The sequence below is a fragment of the Thamnophis elegans genome, chromosome 12 (assembly GCF_009769535.1).
Source record: "Thamnophis elegans isolate rThaEle1 chromosome 12, rThaEle1.pri, whole genome shotgun sequence".
In the NCBI taxonomy this organism is placed as follows: Eukaryota; Metazoa; Chordata; class Lepidosauria; order Squamata; family Colubridae; genus Thamnophis; species Thamnophis elegans.
Window position 1 is genome coordinate 3,382,153 of NC_045552.1, and position 16,284 is coordinate 3,398,436.

General features: G+C 46.4%; 1 protein-coding gene across 1 annotated transcript in view; it reads left to right on the top strand.

Annotated features, from left to right (window-relative positions):
* The first annotated feature begins 295 nt into the window (after positions 1-295).
* TGFB1 (transforming growth factor beta 1) overlaps positions 296-16,284 on the top strand; it is a 29,745-nt gene continuing 13,756 nt past the window's right edge. Inside the window, 6 exon segments of the mRNA XM_032227088.1 lie at positions 296-1,308; positions 13,652-13,739; positions 13,741-13,813; positions 15,188-15,246; positions 15,248-15,288; positions 15,291-15,314. Of these exon segments, the coding sequence (XP_032082979.1) occupies positions 906-1,308; positions 13,652-13,739; positions 13,741-13,813; positions 15,188-15,246; positions 15,248-15,288; positions 15,291-15,314 (688 nt within the window). The 5' untranslated portion in view covers positions 296-905.

The window sequence follows — 16,284 nt, forward strand, 5'->3', positions numbered from 1 at the left end:
CTCCCTCTTTTTCTTTCACTCCTTTTCTCTTTCTCTCACTCTTTCTCCCTTCTTGCTTTCTTTTTTTTCTTTTCCTTCCTTTCCTTTCCATCTTTCCTTTTTCCTTTCCCTCCCTTCCCTCCCCTCCTTTTTCCTTTTTTTTTTCCTTTTCTTTCCAGAGTAACTGTCCAGCACTCTCTCTCTTCCCCCCCCCCCCCCTTGAGCGTGCTGGGTTATATACGGCACTGTGCTTTCCCTCCACTTCCTGGGTGGAGCCCGTGCCGGGGAGAGGCAAAAAAAAAAAGAAAAAAAAAAGCTTTATAAACCTCCAAGCTCGCCCGTCAGCAAGTCCCGACAAGAGTGGTGAAATTACAGTCCTTCCAGCAGTGAAAGAAGACAGGAACGGACCAGTTGGCTCCAGGGAAAGAGGAGAAGTGGTGGCATCTCCCAGGCCTGCCCCTGCTCTCTCCTTGCCCCAACACCGCCTGCCTGCCAAGCTTGGCCACATTCCGGTGAGGTTCCCGAGGCCTCCGGCTTGTGACAGCTTTCTCAACCGGTCTCAACCCTTCCTGAAGCCCAGCCGAAAGACCCCAGCGAGCCTCTCTCCAGAGCAGGGGGCACGAGAGCCCTCTGATCCGGTGCCAGGGGTTGAGTTTGGATAGATGCAGCATCCAGACACATGGGGTCCGTCGGCGGTGCCAGGCAATAGAGCGAGTCTGGAAACCGGCTGCCTGAAAAGCTGAGCTGGTCCGGACAGAGAGAAGCAGAAAAGGGGGCATTTTGAGCCCTTCGGCTGGACGGCCCAAAGGGAAGAAGCCAAGAAGAAGGTCTCTGAGCAGCCACTTTCAAGAGCTTCCTTGGCTGGCAAGGAAGGAGGAGGAGGTTGAGTTCCTGCCAGCAGAAAGGCAAGAGGAAACGGCACCACCATGGGCTCAAGGAGCTGTGACAGGCCCCGGGGCTTCTCTGGGCCCCCGGGGGTCTTGGGCTGGCAGCAGCAAGCCATGGGCTTGGTCTTCCTTCTCCTGGTGGCCCTCCAGCAGCTGTGCTCCGTCTGGGCTTTCTCCACTTGCAAAACCTTGGACATGGACCTGATGAAACGGAAGAGGATCGAAGCCATCCGGGGACAGATCCTCAGCAAACTCAAGCTCCCGAAACCCCCCGAGGTGGAGGAGTTGGACGCGCCGATCCTAACCGAAGAGGTCATGGCTCTTTACAACAGCACCAGGGAAATCATCCGAGAGATGGTGGCTGAGGAACTCCAGGAGACCGTTCACGAAGAATACTACGCCAAGGAAGTGCACCGCTTCATGATGATCCCCGTTAGCGATGGTGAGTCTGCAGAGGGGATGGGGGAGCGGGGGCATCGGATTAAGAGATGAGCAGAGGGGGAAGGGATCTTATAGGTCATCTAGTCCAACCCCTCCCCGCAGGGGACCCTACACCATTTCTGACAGATGGAGATTGGGGAGTTGGGCAGGTGAGAGAACCTAATATGTTCGGGTGACGATCCTTGCCATGATGTCAAAGGTTGTTGCAAGCATCTCCCTGTTCCAGCTGAGAAATGCAAGTGTTCTGTCTCATTCAGACAACCCTGAGAAGCAGGTAACCTGTTGTAAGGTTCTCGGGCATTTCTATCCCCTCAAGAGGACTAGAAACCTGTGGGCCATACAAAGGCCACGAGTGAGACATTTTTCTGCTGTCACGGGCCTGCATTTATCTCATTTTCCTGACGCCTAGGTGACAAGCAGCAACGTTTTTGTGAATACCCATAGTCCTCAACTTCCAACGTTTCACTTTACGACTGTTCAATGGTTGATAACTTTCTCAGCAGCTTAGCGAACTGGCTGTTGGAAGAAATCATTAGGGCAGAGAACCGGGTGTTAAATTATTTGAATCCCACCATTGATCTAGTCCAACTCCTCCCCCCCCCCTCCCCAAGCTGGAGACCCTACACCATTTCTGAGAGATGGCAGTCCAGTCTCTTCTTGAAAGCCTCCAGGGATGAAGCTCCCACAACTTCCGAAGGCAACTTCTGTTCCATGGGTCGATTGTTCTCCCTATCAGAAAATTCCTCCTTCTTTCCAGGTTGAATCTCTCCTTGGTCAGTTTCCATCCATTATTCTTTTTCTTGGCCTTCGGATGCTTTGGAAAATAGCTTGACTCCCTTCCTCTCTGGGGCAGCCCCTCAAATATTGGAAGGCTGCTATCCTGTCTCCCCTGGTCCTTCCCTAGACTGGCCATGCCCAGTTCCTGCAACTGTTCATCGTGTGTTTTAGCCTCCAGTCCCCTGATCATCCTGTTTGCTCTTCTCTGCACTCTTTCCAGAGTCTCAGCATCTTTTTTAATGGTGTGGATGCAGTATTCTAGATGTGGTCTTACTAAGGCTTTACAGAGTGGTATTAGGACCCCACTTGAGCTTGCTTGTATCCCTCTGTTCATGCAATTTAGGATTGCATTGGCTTTTTTGGCTGCTGCCGCACACAGCTGGCCCTTCATGGTATTGGACCTGGGTACTTGAGAGACCGCCTGCTGCCAATCACCTCCACTAGACCGATTAGATCCCACAGATTAGGCCTCCTCCGAATTCCATCCGCCGGCCAGTGTCGACTGGCGACTACCCGGAGGAGAGCCTTCTCTGTGGCTGCTCCGACCCTCTGGAACGAACTCCCCGTGGAGATTCGAACTCTCACCACCCTCCAGGCCTTCCGCAAAGCCCTTAAAACCTGGCTGTTCCGACAGGCCTGGGGCTAAAGAGCTGTTGCCCCCGTCTCGAATTGGTATGACTGTTGTGTGTTTTTAAATTATGCATTGTTATGTTTCGTTTTTATTTTTTTGTCTGTACCCCCCTTCCCTGATTTGAATTGTGAGCCGCCCTGAGTCCCCTTCGGGGGAAAAGGGCGGCATATAAATATAATCAAATCAAATCAAATCAAATATTAAGTGGTTGTCCACTAAGACTCCAAGATCTCTCTTGCATCAAAGGGACTAGGCTGGTTAGTTGGTGAGTGGGTTGGTCTGGGACACGGCCTCTGTGTCCCTGAGTGCAGGCTGAGTGAGCAGATCCGGTAGGAAGATGATGCTTCCTGCATTGATGGAGATAAAATAGGAGGAAGTATCTCCACCAGCTTCAGTTCTCACTGTTGGCAACTTCATTGGCCCCCGAGAAGAGAATCAAGTGTTTTTTGGGGAGCCCCCTTTTGAAAAACCTGTTCCGGATTGGTGAGTTGGAAAAGGAGCGCTCCAGATTCTGGAGGCTTTGACAAGTATGGTGCAAGGGTGTTCAACTTTTGGCAACTTTAGGACTTGTGTGGACTTCAACTCCCAGAATTCCCCAGCCAGCTGTGCTGGATCTGTCACTGGATCTTCTGGACAGCCGTTGGTCAGGAATGGTATGGGGTCTCCTGCTCGAGCAAGAGGTTGGACTAGTAGACCTCCAAGGTCCCTTCCAGCTCTTATTCTGTTCGATTGAAGTAGGAAATTATTTTAGTAGGAAAGGCCTCCTTCTGAACAAGCACAGAGACAAGAGCAGGTGAGGCTTTCTGATCCTCAGATTTATTATTCACTGAGTATTGCTGTTTGAGCAGGGGGTTGGACTAGAAGACCTCCAAGGTCCCTTGGGACTCTGCTCTTCTAAAAAGAAAAAGTTTTGAAGGCGGCCGGGAAAATCTCGATGCGAGGAAACGATCGATAAAGCCAAGAGCAGCGAAAATCAGCAGCGGCCATGCCAATTGGCCGATGGCTCATGTATGTTCAGACACTACAGCTGGTCCTCCCCCTCTGAGACGTTGCTAAACAAGGCGGTCGTTGAGTGAGTCGCGCCCCATTTTATGACCTGTTTGGCCACCGTTGTAAAGTGAATCTGGCCAGGTTTAAGCAAATCTGGCGCCCTTCCCTGACTTTGCTTGTTGGAGGCTGGGAAAGTTGCAAGTGGAGATCGCGCAGCCACAGGGACTCTGCTGTGGTCGTAAGTGTGGGAACCGGTCGTAAGTCACGTTGCCCAATGCTGTTGTAACTTTGAACGGTCGCTAAACGAATGAGTCCATTCTGGTTACCTGTAAATACAGGGAGTCCTCAAAACAATTCACTTAGTGACCATTCAAAGTTACCAAGGCACTGAAAAAGAATCGTTTTTTCACACTTACGACCATTTCAGCATCACGTGAACAAAATTCAGACGTTCGGCAGCTGGGGTTACACGATCCCCTTTTGCGACCGTCTGACAAGCAAAATTAACGGGGAAGCCAGATTCACTTAACAACCGGGTTCCTAACCAACAAGTACAGTGATTCCCTTAACAACTGTGGCAAGAAAGGTCGTAAAATGGGGCACTTAACAACTGTCTTGCTTAGCAACAAAATTTTAGCTCAATTGTGGTTGTAGGTCAAGGACTACCAGTACAGTACAATTCAATACAATACAATAGCCGAGTTGGAAGGGACCTTGGAGGTCTTCTAGTCCAACCCCCTGCCTAGGCAGGAAACCCTATACTGTTTCAGACAAATGGCTATCCAGCATCTTCTTAAAGACTTCCAGTGTTGGGGCATTCACAACTTGTGGAGGCAACTTCTGTTCCACTGATTAATTGTTCTAACTGTCAGGAAATTTCTCCTCAATTCTAAGTTGCTTCTCTCCTTGATTAGTTTCCACCCATTGCTTCTTCTTCTGCCCTCAAGTGCCTTGGAGAATAGTTTGACTCCCTCTTCTTTGTGGCAACCCCTGAGATATTGGAAGACTGCTATCATGTCTCCCCTAGTCCTTCTTTTCATTAAACTAGACATTCCCAGTTCCTGCAACCGTTCTTCATATGTTTTAGCCTCCGGTCCCCTAATCCTCTTTCTTGCTCTTCTCTGCACTCTTTCTAGAGTCTCAACACCTTTTTTACATCGTGGCAACCAAAACTGGATGCCGTATTCCAAGGGTGACCTTACCAAAGCATTATAAAGTGGTATTAACCCTTCACGTGATCTTGATTCTCTCCCTCTGTTGATGCAGCCTAGAACTGTGTTGGCTTTTTTGGCAGCTGCTGCACAAGGCTGGCTCCTATTTAAGTGGTTGTCCACTAGGAATCCAAGATCCCTCTCACAGTTACTACTATTGTGCAAGGTTCCACCTACACTGTACCTGTGCATTTCGCTTTTCTTGCCTGAATGTAGAACCTGACTCTTTTCACCATTGAATTTCATTTTATTAGATACAATACAATACAGTTCGATATGATACAATGCAATACAATACAATGCAGTTCAATACAATAGAATACAATAGAATACAATAGAATAGAATACAATAGAATAGAATACAATAGAATAGAATACAGTTCAATAAAATAGAATAGAATTCAGTTCAATAGAATAGAATAGAATACAATACAATAGAATAGAATACAGTTCAATAGAATAGAATAGAATACAGTTCAATAGAATAGAATAGAATACAGTTCAATAGAATAGAATAGAATACAGTTCAATAGAATAGAATAGAATAGAATAGAATACAGTTCAATAGAATAGAATAGAATACAGTTCAATAGAATAGAATAGAATACAGTTCAACACAATAGAATAGAATACAGTTCAATACAATAGAATAGAATACAGTTCAACAGAATAGAATACAATAGAATAGAATAGAATAGAATACAGTTCAATACAATAGAATAGAATACAGTTCAACAGAATAGAATACAATAGAATAGAATAGAATAGAATAGAATAGAATACAGTTCAATAGAATAGAATAGAATAGAATAGAATACACTTCAATACAATAGAATAGAATACAGTTCAACAGAATAGAATACAATAGAATAGAATAGAATACAATAGAATAGAATACAGTTCAATACAATAGAATAGAATAGAATACACTTCAATACAATAGATTAGAATACACTTCAATACAATAGAATAGAATACAGTTCAATAGAATAGAATAGAATAGAATACAGTTCAATAGAATACAATACAGTTCAATGCAATAGAATACAATGCAGTTCAATACAGTTCAATACAGTTCAATACAATACAATACAGTTAGTTGTCTGATCCCTTATGACCTTCCTGATGCCAAATTCACATACCTGCATTCTGACATCACAACGCAAGTTCTATCTTTTGTACCTGCATCTAAACAACAACAACAACAACAACAACACCACACAAAACACATTAGGGAGACTTTGCATTGCAGTGCCATGCTACAAATCTCAGGTAACCCCCAAAACTGGAAACAGCATCTAACAACTGAACTGGGCTTAACGTTTTTAAGCCTCCTCCTCCTCCTGTAAGAAGCCAGGTTGGCAGCCCCAAAAACGGGACACACGCGGAGAGGAAAGAGGCCAGCTGCCCACAGAAGAAAATCCTCTTTTTATTGCTTTGCCGGGAGGCAGCGGGGAAGTTTTCTCAAAGCAAAAATAAAGTGGGCCTTGATTTCACTTCTGCAGCCCCAAACCGTAGTTTCAGGAGTAAGATTTTTTTTTTAAACAAACTTATTTTTCAGAAGAGGTTGGAGGGCACTTTCCAGAAGCTTTATCCTTATAATTCCCGGCTTCCTTTGGCATTTCCCCCCCCCCCTCCCGGCTTGCATCCGATGCTAGCTTTGTAGAAATTCTTGTAATGAACCCGATTAGGGCCTTGGGAGAAAAGCTTTCTTTAAATTAAGCGGATGCGTTTCTCTCTCTCTTTCGGTTTCTGCAACGTCAGCTGTGGCCGGGGGGAAGAACGGTGGCGGCTGCAAACGGAGATTGGTTGGGCAAACTCAAGGTCTCGCTTCCGGCGGTGAAATTGCTGGGCTTGTCCCGCCTCAGGGCACGATGGGCCCCCTTGGCCAGGTGGTCTTCGACTTACGACCAGAACTGAGAGCCCGACATTGCCTTAGCGAGACAGGGGGTTCAGTGACTTATTTTTTTGTTTACAACTTTCCTTGCCAGGGTTTTTTAAGCGAATCCCTTGCAACGAGGACCGTTGTTAAGTGGCTTTGCTTGCCGAAAGGTCGCAAAAGGGGATCGCGTGACACTCCCCGGGGGACACGCCGGCCGTCGCAAATAAGAATCAGTGGCCAAGGGTTTTCAATATGGATCGTAAGTGTGAAAAACAATCGTAAGATATTTTAGTGACTTCAAACCGTCACTAAATGAATGGCTGGAGTCAGGGACTTATCTCTCCCCTGCTAAAATTGGTCGATTGCTCCGAAATGTCCGATTCCCTCTTCTACCTTGCCAGTGGCAGACTCATAGAGGACTAGCAGCATGAGCACTTGGTTGCCTAACAATACCTCTTAAAACAGCCGAAGAGGAATTGAACTGAGTTTCAAAGAATAACAGAGTTGGAAGGGACCTTAGAGGTCTTCTAGTCCAACCTCCTGTTCCAGCAGGAAACCCTATAACATTCTGGATTTATACATGTAGAAATTCACTTGGCACAGCCAGGCCTAAGTTTGCACCTTCCATTTCCAAATCCTGGCCCTCCTATCTGTAGAGTTCCCCCTCCGCAGCCCTTGGGAGACAGAATTAACTAGGGAGTTTTTGTTCCTCTATCAAGGCTTGAAGCTAAAATAAAAATGGAGCAAGAAATAAGCTGGTAACCAAGTTTACTGTCGCCAAACCTCCGTAAGCCATGCTTTATGTCCACCACACATAATAATTTGGGTCCCCACTCGAGCAGGGGCTACGGAAGAATAAATTTTAAAATGCGATCCACACAAGAAAGAAGAAAATACTTATTCCTAAAAACAAAAATGATTTGCCTTTTAGGGGACAACTGGAAAAAAAAAAGGGGGGGGGGGGTACAGAAACCAATTTTTATAAAGGCAGCTTGTCCTGGTGTGAAAATGTCTGCAGGCTGATTCTACGGTGACACTCGAAGGGCGTGTATGTTTCGCGTCTGTGTGTAGGTATGTCTATGGGGATTTACTCTTGGGAAAGCGCAGTTTTCAATTCTTCTTTTTTTTTTGAAAATTTTATTAATTTCATATATACATTCACAATTATATGATCTCATAACTGTTATTAATAATATGTATTTATAACAATTTTTCCCCTACAGTTGACAATATACTTGAAATTGCTTTCTTACCATCCCATAACTCCATCTTATCTTACAACATTCCTACTTCTTCTTCCTTCCTCCCTCCTTCCTTCCCTCCTTTCTTCTCTCCTACTCTCCTTCCCTCCTTCCTTCCCTCCCTCCTTCCCCCTTCCCTCCCCCCTTTCTTCTCTCCTTCTCTCCTTCCCTCCTCCTTCCCTGCTTCCTTCCCTCCTTCCTTCCCTCCTTTCTTCTCTCCTCCTCTCCTTCCTTTTCCCCCTTCCTTTCCTCCTTCCTTCCCCCTTCCTTCTCTCCTACATTCCCTCCTTTCTTCTCTCCTTCTCTCCTTCCTTCCCTCCTTTCTTCTCTCCTTCTCTCCTTCCTTCCCTCCTTGCTTCCCTCCTGCTTCCCTCCCTCCTTCCTTCCCTCCTTCCTTCCCCCCTTTCTTCTCTTTCTTCTCTCCTTCCTTCCTTCCTCCTCTCCTTTCCCTTCTCTCCTTCCCCTTCCTCCCCTTTACCCTTCCCCTCATCCTCCCTTATCTCCGCAGTTTTCAATTCAATGAACTCTATTTGTGTTTGGCAGACCTTATCCTTCGATAGGCGGATTAGGTCCAGGGCCAACCTATTTGACAAAGTTTGTGCATTTGAGCCGATTGACTGAAATTTCAGCTAATTTCAGACAGGGATCCACGGCCGCCCCACCCTACACGAAGGTGGAAACGGTTAGAAAGAATAAAATAGATTTGGATAGAAAAAATCCCCACGCGGGCTGCAAAATCAGCACCCGGACTTCTCGGGGAACCGAGCGGGGAGAAGATAACAAGACGAGGTGGGGTGGGGGGCAAAGGGTGTGTGTGTGAGAGGACAGATTCTGCCGTAAAGATGGGGGCTCCCACCCAGGTTGCAGCCACTCCGTCTTGGTTCAAGGTGTAATTACCTGCTGGGTGTGGCTGGCATGCCGCCTTAAACAAACCCACGGGCCCTGCAGGGATGGGTGGCACCTTGGGTAGTTTTTGTGGTCTCGTAGAAGGTAAGATGGATTTATTAATTATTTTTCTTTACCATCCTGGCACGTGCCAACCAGCCCGGGAACCGAGGGAGAAGTGGGGGGAAGGTTGTGTAGGCAGAAGAACATTTTTCCTTAGGCATGTTGTGTTGTGGGGCTGCAGAAAGAGAGAACCAGGGGTGTGTTTGTGTGTCTGTGCGTGTGTGTGTGTGTGTGTATGAGATCCCCTTTATTCCCATCGCTCGACTCCGAATATGGATCTCCCTTAACTTCCAACCCTTTGTTTTATGATGGTAAGCGTGAAACGTTTTTCACACTTGCGACCACTGGAGCGTGCCGCAGTCACACAGATTCAAGTCACGCAAGAGTCACAAAGACAGCAGCCCCAAGTGCATGCATGTGTGTGTGTGTGTTTGTGTGTTGGGGGGGAAGCACACGTTGTGGGGAAGGTTGAGAGAGACACACACATCCGCTTAGCATGACTTAGCAAAGCCTTGGGCTGCTGATAACTTGGAAGCTCCGAAGACGGATGTCCTGTGCCCCCTTTTCTCGGGGATAAGGACACCACACACCCCCAACCCTCTTCCATTTGTGGCTTCGGGTCCTTCTCCCCATAAGTCCCATCGGGGCTGTTTTCTGACCTCCGACAGCAGCCCCGAACCAGGAGGAACCTCCTTCAAACGGAGCCATTCCAGATCTGAAGGCTCAACCGTGGAGAGTTGCTGTCCACCTGGGCCCATCCTGGAGCGGGGGAGTGATAAATTAAATTTATTTTTAGAGATTGGACAGCCATTTGGTCTGAAGTGGTGTAGGGTTTCCTGCCTAAGCAGCGGGGGTTGGACTAGAAGACCTCCGAGGTCCCTTCCAACTCTTGTTATTCTAATTCTAAATCCTCAAGTGCTGATTTTGTAGCCCACGTGCCTCCACCAAATCTCCAAGGTGGGGGTGCTTCACTCAACCCTGTGGGTCTGGGGAGCTACCTCTGCAACATCCCATACTATAGCAGAGAATCACAGAATGAGTAGAGTTGGAAGGGACCTTAGAGGTCTTCTAGTCCAACCCCCAACGGCTTGATCAGAGAGAGAATAGGCCTACCATGATTCATAGACCTGCCATGGCGGTTCATACCTGCGTCCACAGTGGGGTTTACACTGAAGTAAGGAAGAGGGTATGTACCCCCAAAGGGACAGCTTTGGTTTTTTATAATAAAAAAAAATCACTTAAAGCAGCGTTTCTCAACCTTGGCAGGTTGAAGATATAGCAATAGCAGTTAGACTTATATACCGCTTCATAGGGCTTCCAGCCCTCTCTAAGCGGTTTACAGAGTCAGCATATTGCCCCAACAACAATCCGGGTCCTCATTTTACCCACCTCGGAAGGATGGAAGGCTGAGTCAACCCTGAGCCGGTGAGATTTGAACAGCCGAACTGCAGAACTGCAGTCAGCTGAAGTAGCCTGCAGTGCTGCATTTAACCACTGCGCCACCTCGGCTCTTCATATGTGGACTGCGACTCCCAGAATTCCCCAGGGAACATTTTTTTTAAATTGAAGGATCTTAACTCCCAGAAGGGATGCGGTGGCTCAGTGGCTAAGACACTGAGCTTGTCGATCAGAAAGGTCGGCAGTTCGGGGGTTCGAATCCCTAGCGCCCGTAACGAGTGAGCTCCCGTGACTTGTCCCAGCTTCTGCCAACCTAGCAGTTCGAAAGCACGTAAGAAATGCAAGTAGAAAAATAGGAACCACCTTTGGTGGGAAGGGAACAGCGTTCCGTGCGCCTTCGGCGTTGAGTCATGCCGGCCACATGACCACAGAGACGTCTTCGGACAGCGCTGGCTCTCTGGCTTTGAAATGGAGATGAGCACCGCCCCCTACAGTCGGGAACGACTACGAGGGGAGCCTTTACCTTTACATTTAACTCCCCGAATACCCCAAACAGCATGAAGATCCATGGACTTTCGATTCCCAGAACTCCCCAGAGGGCACGCTTTAAGGTTCACGTAAGATTCTTCTTTTAGTAGCCCCTTTAAGGCCCTCGTCAACATCTTCCCATTTTGCAGCTAGGAAAACTGAGGCCCGCAGCAGGGAACCTGGGTTCGCCCTGTAGTTTCGGGGAGCGAGTTAAGGCGAACCTGCTCCTCCTTGTTTTATTCCTGAACTTTGTCATGTTGGAAAGTCCCAAAAATAGTTTGGGAATTTCCTCCGGCTGATAAGGCACCCATACCTTATCTGGCTCTGTGCAGCTGTAAAACATCAGCCTGTAAAATTCCTTTTTTCTTTTTTGGGAAGAAATTGTGGTCACTGTCCCCCCACCCACCCACCCCCAGGCTGTGTCATCTGGAAACAATGAAAAAAGGATGACCACATCCATTGAAGAGGGGAAGTGGGCAATCTGGGGGCCATTTTCCCTGTCCTACCACTGATAAGGAAGTGGTCCCTAGTGGTGATGGTCGGGGGGGGGGTGAGGAGAAGGAGAGGGGGGGAGCCAATTTTCCTGCTTCTCTCCTCCCCCCCAACCCCAAATGGGGCTTCTGTGCTTTAAGGTAGGGACCACCAAACGTTGAATAATAATTTGGCAGCTTCAAAGATGTCCCCAGGACTGAGTCAGACTCCCGGCATCTGGGAGGGAAATCACACTATGATTTCATGGGAGCTGGGAGGATGCTCGCTTGAAAAACACAATATATATATTTTCTTTTATCAGTTCTCCTGGGCTGGATGGTTAAGTTCCACAAACTTACATTGGCTGCCGTTTGTGGGCAGAAGAGCTGACCAAGTCAATCTCCCTAAGTCAGTTGGCCACCTGGGGAATGTTTCTTTATCTTTTTCTTTCATTCTTTCCTTTTTTTCCTTTTTCTTCTTTTTATTTTTCTCTTTCTATCCTTTCTTTCTTTTTATCTCCTTTCTTGCTTTACCTTTTTTTTATTTCCTTTTTTTTTTATCTTTTTCCTTTATCTTTTTCTCCTTCTTTATCTTCTTTCTTTATCCTTTCTTTCTTGCTTTTTTCTTCTTTCCTCTTTCTTCTTTGTCTTTATCTTCTTTTTCTGTATCTTCTTTTTCTCTTCTTTTTCTTTATCTTCTCTCTCTCTCTCTCTCTCTCTCTCGCTCTCTTCTCTTCTCTGTGCTTTCTCTTCTTCTTTTATTAAAACTACGAATATATATTTTTTGTTTTTCCTTCTGAAGGTTGTTCTTTTCTTCCTTCCAATTTCCTTGCCCTGGATCCATATTTGTTTTCTCCAAATTCGCTGCGTCCTGTTTGTTTGCAACGGAAGACGGTGCATATTTTGACAAACGAACCAACCGAATGCTGTGGTTGGAGACTTGGAGAGAAGCTTGAAAAAACAAAAACAAAAAACTCAACCCATGGTCTCTGTCTCTTGACCAAAGTCAAAGCTCCTTTGATCTCCCAAGGAAGAGAACTTTAAAAATAGACTCTTCCTGTAGCCGAAATAGATGCTGTGACAAGTCATATGGGCAAAAAAAAAAAAGGTGGGGGGGAGGGGAAGGAGAGAAATAGGTTGGTTGAGTGGTGAATGTGGTTTGAAATCCTCCTGTTTGCCTGGATGGATGGAGGATGGATGGACCAGTCGTCTGAAAACAGCGAGCCCCAGAGGTCATAGAACTGGGCCTGACCCATATAGCTGGGCTCAGATCTGAATATAAGTCTATTGAAAGATAGAATAGAATTAGAATCTAATTGGCTGGCATGATAGCATAGGGAATGATAACAAATAGGATAGAGAATAGGAATAGGGACTAGAATAGGTCATAGAATGATTAGATAGATGGAGAATAGAATAGAATAGATATAGATCGCTAGAATAGAGAGATCGCGGGATAGAATAGCATAGAGAATAGAGATGATAGAATGGATGGCACTGGAAGGATGAATAGAATAGAGAATAAATAGAATAATAGAAAGAGAATAGAATAGATAGAGAATGAATAGAATGGAATAGATAGATAGAATAGAATAGAGAATAGAATAGAAAATAGAATAGAGAATAGAATAGAATAGAAAATAGAATAGAATAGAGAATAGAATGGAATGGAATGGAATAGAATAGAGAATGAATAAAATAGGAATGGAATATATAGAATAGGAATAGAATAGAATAGAATGGAATAGAATAGAATAGAATAGCAGAGTGGGAAGGGACCTTGGAGGTCTTCTAGTCCAACCCCTGCTTAGGCAGGAAACCCTACACCATTTCAGACAAAGGCTATCCAACTCTTCTTAAAGACTTCCAGTGTTGGAGAATTCAGGGATTTGCCGATTCTGTTGAGCTGGATGAAAAGGGAGCCCGAGGTTAGAAATTTCCTGAGTACGAGTAGTTCTCGTATTGCAACAATTGTTTAGCGATCGTTTGAAGTTACGATGCCACTGAGAAAAAGTGGCTTATGACCCGTTCTTGACACTATACATGTGCCGCATTTATGCACCCAAAATTCAGGGTGACCGACTCGTATCTATGACGGCTGCGGTGTCCCAGAGTTCACGCGGTCCCCTTTTGCGACCTTCTGCCAAGCACAACTTACTAACTTAACAACTTCGGTATCCGCTACTTCCACTGTAGCATGAAGAGTCAACATAAAATGGGTCTTCTGCTCGTCTCCTTCAGCTGTTGCTTCCTGTCTCCTCTCTCTAGAAAGATACGGCGATCAGTACAAGAAGGACAACCAAAACGTCTACTTTGGATTCAACATCGAAACCATCCGGAATGCCATTAGTAACCCAACTTGGTGTACGGGCAGAGCTGAGGATGCAAGCCTCTGGCAAAGGGCAAGAACAGCGCCTGGAGCTTTACCACGTAAGATGGGGTGGACTGTAGTCTGGATTCCAGAAGGGAGGGGCTGCATTCCTTGAGGAGCAAGAGGTAGTGAAGCTTGGAGAGTGGTTGTGGGAGAAAGAGGGTGAGGTCAGATCGTCCTTAACCGTTCCCAGAGCACAGGGAGCTTTACCAGGTAGGATGGGGTGGATTATAGTCTGGATTCCAAGAAGGGGGGGGCTGCATTCCTTGAGGAGCAAGAGGTAGTGAAGCTTGGAGTGCTGTTGTGGGAGAAAGAGGGCGAGGACAGTCCTCCTTAACCGTTCCCAGAGCACAGGGACCCTTTGGGGTAAACCATTCCTTTACTAACCTTCAAAGTTACTGGAGATTTATCAGGTAGGATGGGGTGGAGTGTAGTCTGGATTCCTGAAGGAGGGGCTGTATTCCTTGAAGAGCAAGAGACAGTGAAGCATGGAGTGTTGTGTGGGAGAAAGAGGGTGAGGTCAGATCCTCCTTAACCGTTCCCAGAGCACAGGGAGCTTTACCAGGTAGGATGGGGTGGACTGTAGTCTGGATTCCCAGAAGGGGGGGCTGCATTCCTTGAGGAGCAAGACGTAGTGAAGCTTGGAAAGTTGGTGGGAGAAAGGCAGTGAAAACAGCTCCTCCTTAACCTTCCCAGAGCACAGGGACTTTTGAGGTAAACCATTTGTTTAGCGACCGACCGAAGTGACAAAAAGTAACTTGGAGAACTGATTTATCATACTAACGACCGTTGTCATGGTCCCGTGATCAAAATTTGGGAGCTTGGCTGGCGTGTCTTTACGCCTGTTGTACTGCCGCAGGGTCATAGGATCACCAATTCTTACCTTCCCAGCCGGCTTCTGACAAGCAAATTCTCAGTAAGGGACGCCAGATTCGTTTTAATGCCTGCACGATTCACTTAACAACTGAAGCGATTCACTTAACGACCACAGCAAAAAAAAAAAAAAAAGCAACCAGAATAGGATGGAGGGAAAAACAGGATCGGAACACAGGACTGGAATCTGAGATCTTCCCTCTGTTTTTATATTCTACTCTGGAAAGTCTCTTCATGCCAGAGTGGGTAAATTTAGTAGGAAAAAGAGGGAAACTGCGGTTTATACTTTTCACGTGCTTTTATAAACCCTTTGGCTTTGATCTCTCTCCCCCCCCCCCCCGGGGAACGGGTGATAGTTTTGCCTGTTGGTTTGGCCCAAAGAGCAGAAAAAAAGCCAAAACAAAAAAAAGGGGGGTTGAGGACTAGAACCTTTTTCTTTTAAAACCGAAAGCTCGAAAGCTGGATGAGACAAAGCAGGCAAGGATAGTTTGATGGGCTTTGTGAATGTCCACAGAAGCTGTTCCTTTAAGGCGTTTTGCCTTCTCCCTCTCTCTGTATAGCAAAAAAACCACTCGGGGAATGATTCCACTTGGTACTACCTTCAAGGGCTGTCGTTAAAGGGAAGGCGAAAAAGAATGGCTGTCCTTCGATGTCACCACTGTTTCCGGTTGTGGCTCGCAAGTAGAGGTAGGTGGAAGGAGGGGGAGGCATGACTGGGGAGGGGGGGGAGACACCGGGGACTGGCTCTCTTTGTGCCAACGAAAAGGTAGACCTCGTTCTCGGGATCCTGTTTGCAAACGTAGCAGCTTTGAGATGGGCGGACTTCAATTCCCAGAATTCTAGTGAATTCCGATGTATTCTGGGAGTTGAAGTCTATGGGACAGCGTTCCAAATATCATCCAGAATTAGATCAGAGTCCAAGGCATAGCTTTCATCAAAGCTCAATTTAATAAGAGAGACGTGGTGCAATCTGTGGAAACCCGAATCTGAAAGTTTCCACCCAGTTGAAAGGAACTGGGTATGTCTAGTTTAATGGAAAGAAGGACTAGGGGAGATATGATAGCAGCCTTCCAATATCTCGGGGTTGCCACAAAGAAGAGGGAGTCAAACTATTTTCCAAGGCACCTGAGGGTAGAAAAAGAAGCAATGGGTGGAAACTAATCAAGGAGAGAAGCAACTTAGAACTGAGGATAAATTTCCTGACAGTTAGAACAATTAATCAGTGGAACAACTTGCCTCCAGAAGTTGTGAAGGCCCAACACTGGAAGTCTTTAAGACGATGTTGGATAGACATTCGTCTGGAACGGTATAGGGTTTCCTGCCTAGGCAGGAGGTTGGACTAGAAGACCTCCAAGGTCCCTTCCAACTCTGCTATTGTATTGTATTGTATTGTAGAAGTTGTGAATGCCCCAACACTGGAAGTCTTTAAGAAGATAGTTGGATAGCCATTTCGTCTGGAACGGTATAGGGTTTCCTGCCTAGGCAGGGGGGTGGACTAGAAGACCTCCAAGGTCCCTTCCAACTCTGCTATTGTATTGTATTGTATTGTAGAAGTTGTGAATGCCCTAGCACTGGAAGTGTTAAGAAGATGTTGGATAGCCATTTGTCTGAAACGGTATAGGGTTTCCTGCCTAGGCAGGGGGTTGGACTAGAAGAC